This window comes from Egretta garzetta, unplaced genomic scaffold, assembly GCF_000687185.1.
Source record: "Egretta garzetta isolate BGI_Z169 unplaced genomic scaffold, ASM68718v1 scaffold45, whole genome shotgun sequence".
In the NCBI taxonomy this organism is placed as follows: Eukaryota; Metazoa; Chordata; class Aves; order Pelecaniformes; family Ardeidae; genus Egretta; species Egretta garzetta.
The window spans coordinates 6660458-6665640 of record NW_009260028.1 but is presented as its reverse complement, the minus strand read 5'-3'; the positions used below and the strand labels follow the sequence as shown (position 1 = coordinate 6665640).

At 44.0% G+C, this 5183-nt stretch overlaps 1 protein-coding gene across 1 annotated transcript; it reads left to right on the top strand.

The window, feature by feature from the left end:
- Positions 1–3432: 3432 nt before the first annotated feature.
- Positions 3433–4098, top strand: LOC104128217 (claudin-8-like). Its single transcript, XM_009640963.1, has one exon. It carries the CDS (start codon positions 3433–3435, stop codon positions 4096–4098), a length of 666 nt encoding a protein of 221 aa, XP_009639258.1.
- The last annotated feature ends 1085 nt before the right edge of the window (positions 4099–5183 follow it).

Genomic DNA, 5183 nt, shown 5'->3' with positions numbered 1-5183 from the left:
CCTTCTAAGAACGTGAAAATACTGAATCCTCGATGCAGACGCAATCTTACCATGAATTTATATGGGAGATTTAATGGTTTTGTAAATTAATCAATAACGTGGTTAAATTATATTTGCTCAGCTAATTATTTTCCATGTCCTGTAAATTAGAACTTCAGTAGTCTCTAAGAAAAACCAGTCCTGCTGCTTGTATCACACTTGTGTTTACTTACCGATATGTTATTAGCGTGCTTGTTTATTTGTTCTGCTACAGGCTGGTAGCTTTTTCTTTGCTGTTTGAGTGGCAACGATGGGGCTGCAAAGTCATGCAATGATAATCACATTATTATATATTTAATATTCCAAATCCATTTTAGCAGAGAAATACTGTGCATGTATGGCCTCTCCTCAAAATTCTCCTTGTCTTACCCTTGGGACAATGAGATTTAACCACCCTCTTCCCCCAAGAAATCTCTGGGACTTTCTTTGATGACTGAAATGGATCTCGATTGAATTCTTAGCCTTGTGACTTTGAAGGGCACAGCCTCATGCATGGGTTGGATTAGAAGACTTCCAGAGGCTCCTTCTAATTTGAATTACTCCGTGATTATTCCATGATTCCAGCATCCAAGGAGTTTTCCCCATTCGGTTTTCCCAAAGTCCTCTACCCCGACTCCCATTGCTTACGGGTCTGTATGACAGGATAGTTTGCAGCGCGCAAAGCAGCAAATGGTGATTTCAGTTACACAGATCCAGACTCCCTCATGCTATAGCAGTCTATACAGTTCTTACATAAATACGGTAAGAGTGAGTGTGGCCTCTCCCGATTAATGCATTGGGAACGTACACATTCTGCCCAACAGAATCAGTCGCCCTTTATTGCTGGCCAGAAAATGACGCCCTTCACAGGAGACCAGGGGTTGTGGCAGGGGGGGAGGCATCACCCCCCGCACCCCCGCCCCTCCAGAGCGGAACGTACACATTCTGCCCAACAGAATCAGTCGCCCTTTATTGCTGGCCAGAAAATGACGCCCTTCACAGGAGACCAGGGGTTGTGGCAGGAGGAGAGCTATCACCCCCAGCACCCTGGCACCTGCAGCGCACTCCACCTTCGGGCAGAGGGCACTGCCCATGGCCCTGTGCACCCAGGCCAGCAAGGCAAGGAGCACAGCAGGGCGCAGAGGCATGGGGCTGCAGAGTGTAAAGCCCAGGGGCAGCCAAAAATAGCATGAGCCATCTGCTCACCTGGCGGTCATGGTCCCCGACTTGGGAAGCTGTAGGGCCCCTCCTTTGTCTTCCTCATGGACATGGTAAAAGGGCTTGAACTGCTGAGGGAGGCTGACTGATGGCAAGCAGGAGCCAAAATTGCAAATGCAAATGTATGGCAGGAGAAATGCAGAGCAGGCAGTGCAATTGCAGTGGGATCAGATACCGCTGAGCACCGCAGCAGTAGGAGCAAACCCAAAAAACCAGCTTCTCATCTCTTAAAACGCTTTTGGACCTGCCATCAGACTAACTGCACTTTTCAGGGCAAGGCACTCAGTACCTTTGGATTAGGAAAGGCGTGCAGGCAGCGGGTTTGATTTCAGAGATATAAACAAAGCTAAAAGGGCATAATGGAAAGTTGCCTGGCCACAAATCAGGGCTCAAGGGACCAGAAACAGAAGGAGATGTTACCTGCCTTCATCCTTTCAGCATGTCTTTATAAGCAGCAGCCTGCTGCAGAGGTTGGAGAAGCAGGTGGATATGAAAACCAAGCTGAATATGGAAAGATTTGTAGAGTGCTTCTCACTTTCCCTTGCCTCCTAACCATGGTCTTATGCACACGCATGGGAACACACTTAGGGAGCATAAAAAAATTACATGTAAATGGGACTTTTATCTTTTCTCTATCTTTGATATGCCAACAAGCTGGCATATTTAGCACTGCACTGCTCTATTTTTTTTGCATTTATGTTCTATTTTTGAAGATATATAAATTACAAGAAAAGAAATAGAGGCAAGAAAGTTCAAATGAATAGCAGGAGACCAGTATTTCAATATCTAGCTAATTATATCCTAAAGAGATCTTTTACAGTGTAACAAATTAGTTCTTGTCTTAACATATGAAATGCTACTTTATAACAAAAAATCCTAGTTTATGCCTGACTTTTTATTTTCCATGTTAAGGTACATGTAGAGGTCAGGCTGAATATTTCACACTTACCTTCATAGCTATATGAATGTATAAAAAGAATCCACTGTTACATGCCTGGGATTTTTTCTAGGTTTTTGACTGTGGTTTCTGTTGCTCTGACTTTCCCAAATTTCTTCACCTGACATTTTCTGGGATTGTTTGCTGGTCACATCACACAAGAATTCTTGAATGTACAGTTCACCTGCTCTCCATGACTATGGTTTTTTTTTTAATAATTAAAATGATGTTTTTCTAAAGTATTTGTTAGTACATGGATAGCTCTAATAGGTCTTTACCTGGAAAGCCAATGCTTTCTGTAGTACTAGACTCCATCATAGGGTAATTGCTGGGTTCACTTTTGCACAGGAAAACAATTTGCTACATAGCTTAAATCACCATTCTGTAGGTCTGACTGTGCAATCGTTTAAGCATGTGGACACCTCCAGAAGCCTGCCTGTGCCCATAATGCTTAGTAGAGGAACAGAAATGTATAAAGCTATATATGTATACAGGTATTAGCAAGATTGAGGCCTCTTATTGTTCATTCTACCTCTTACACGGTCTTGGCAGCTTTGATTATCCTCTGCAGAACTGTTTCAGGTTCAGAGTTACTTTATCTTTATCCTTTTCATTTGCTTTGTTCCTTGAGCCTGTCCCTGCAGTATTCGCCTTCAGGCTTCAGAACAAACGTACTTTTGGGAGCAGAGGCCCCGTGGCAGGGAGCGGGGCTCTGCTTTCCTCCTGGCAATTTGCCACCGAGCTGAGGCGAGGCAGAATATTCTTGCTTGCTCAGTGCAACAGCTTCAGTAGCTGCACCAGTGCACACCTAAGTCTCCCTACTGAGACCAGTCTGTTTCCTTAACACAAGCAGACAACAGCTAGAGTTAAGGGTAGGGCTTGCTTTTTTTTTTTTTTAAATAAGCAACTTCAATGCAAAGCATTTTCCTCAGAAGGTACATTTATCCTAAGTGGCTCTCACTGGTTTACACACACCCTGTCCTTTCTCTTGCTTTGGAAAGTTGTTCCACTTGATTGCTCAGTTTGCCTCTTTGAGTCAGTGGTGGCAGGGGAATTGTAAAGGTGATGGAGGTGCAGCCAAGTCCCAGGTAGCGCTTGCCAGATCTAAGCTGATTTACAGTTGCGCAGACTGACTCTGAAACTTTCTTTGCACAAGGGACAGCTACTCTCAGAAAAAGTTGCTCTTTTTTTTTTTTTTGCCAGCAGTGTGTGCCTGGCTGAGGGAACCTGCTGAGGTGTGCTCACCTTGCAAAGGCAACATGGTCGGTGGCGCCTTGCAGCTTGCGGGGCTGCTTGTTGGTGGCATTGGCATGATCGGGACATTCGCTGTCACGGGCATGCCTCAGTGGAGGGTGTCTGCCTTCATCGAGAACAACATCATCGTGTTTGAGACCATTTGGGAAGGCCTGTGGATGCACTGCATCAGGCAAGTCAACATCAGGTTGCAGTGCAAGGTCTACAACTCTGTGCTGGCCCTCTCGCTGGACCTGCAGGCATCCAGAGGGCTGATGTGTGCCGGGTCGGTGCTCTCCTTCCTTGCTTTTGTGGTTGCTGTTATTGGGATGAAGTGCACGCAGAGCAGCTGGCAAGCCAAGGGCTATACTATTCTGATGGCTGGGCTCCTCTTCATCCTCTCGGGTGCTGTCGAGCTCATTTCAGTCTGCTGGGTTGCCAACACCATCATCAGTGACTTCTATAACCCTGTGGTCAACGTCGCACAGAAAAGGGAGCTGGGAGAGGCCCTCCACCTGGGCTGGGCAGCTGCCTTCTGCCTCCTTGCTGCCGGAGCCATATTCTGTTGCTTTTGCTGCTGTGGTGAGAAAACCAGAAGCTACAAATACTCCGCACCAGCACACTACCCCACTGACAGCCAGCATTGGCGCAGGAAGACTGAAAGCTCACACTCCAAAAGTCAGTATGTCTAAATGCCTCCTGCCTTTTCCTATTTTTGAGGCGTTCAATCTGTCAGGATAGATTTCATCTTTGCCCAAAAGAAAGCTGCCTTTGCCTTCTGCCCTGTAACTGCTGCTGTTGGGGCTGTGTTTTGGAGCTGCAGTTACCCCCAGTGGGCTCTGCTGTGGCTAATGCTGCAGCACGGACTATTTTAATGCATGGAAGGTGAACGCTGAATATTATTTTAATAGCAGCTTGGGATAGCTATTCAGTTGTGTGGCTTTGCTATGGGTTGCATTTTACGTGTCAAACGGTAATAAAGAGCTTAAAGTTCCACTGTGATATGAAATTCTGGACTATTGCAAAGAAAAAGGGAGTTAAGCAGCTGGGGTTTTTGTTGTTTTTTTTTTCCTGCCTGGGAAAGAGGGGATAACAGTGAAAAAGGACAAGACAATAATGGTTTAAAAGAAAAGCATTCACTAAGGGATTGATTTACTGTAGGTTTAATGGAAGGTCGCGTGAAGAATTTATTCAGCAGAGGAAGTTAAGCTGAAATACATGAAAAATGTCCCTTATTTTAGAGAATAAACATAGCTCTATGTTCATCCTAAATAACAACTTTTCGGTGAAAGTTAATATTTCTTTTGTAATCCATATAGGTCAAACTCATTCACATCCTTCTTTTTAGAAGCAGCAGTATTCCCTTGCAAACTCCTTGCGGATTAAAACATTTTGCAATATTGCACAGACCACAATCACTGCTGCGGTACCCTGTGATAGATATGTTTTTAAATAAGGGTCTTTTTTACAATCAGGATGATATTTTTGCTGAGACCCACTCACACCAGCATAGTTCATAGGCATGAAGAACATAAACAGCAATAGTATTTTTTCACAGTTCACATTAGAACAAGCTAGACAATAATTTTAACAATAAGATCATGCACTCATCATAAGCAACAACGTAAAGGAACAAGTCCATTGAAAAATAAATAGTTCCATACAAATTAATTTAATAAATGATCCAAATTAATCAATAGTAGTAATATCTTAATAGAATTATTCATTAACTAATGAATAAGGTCTAACTCCGGACCCACAGAAATCAATGGAATTT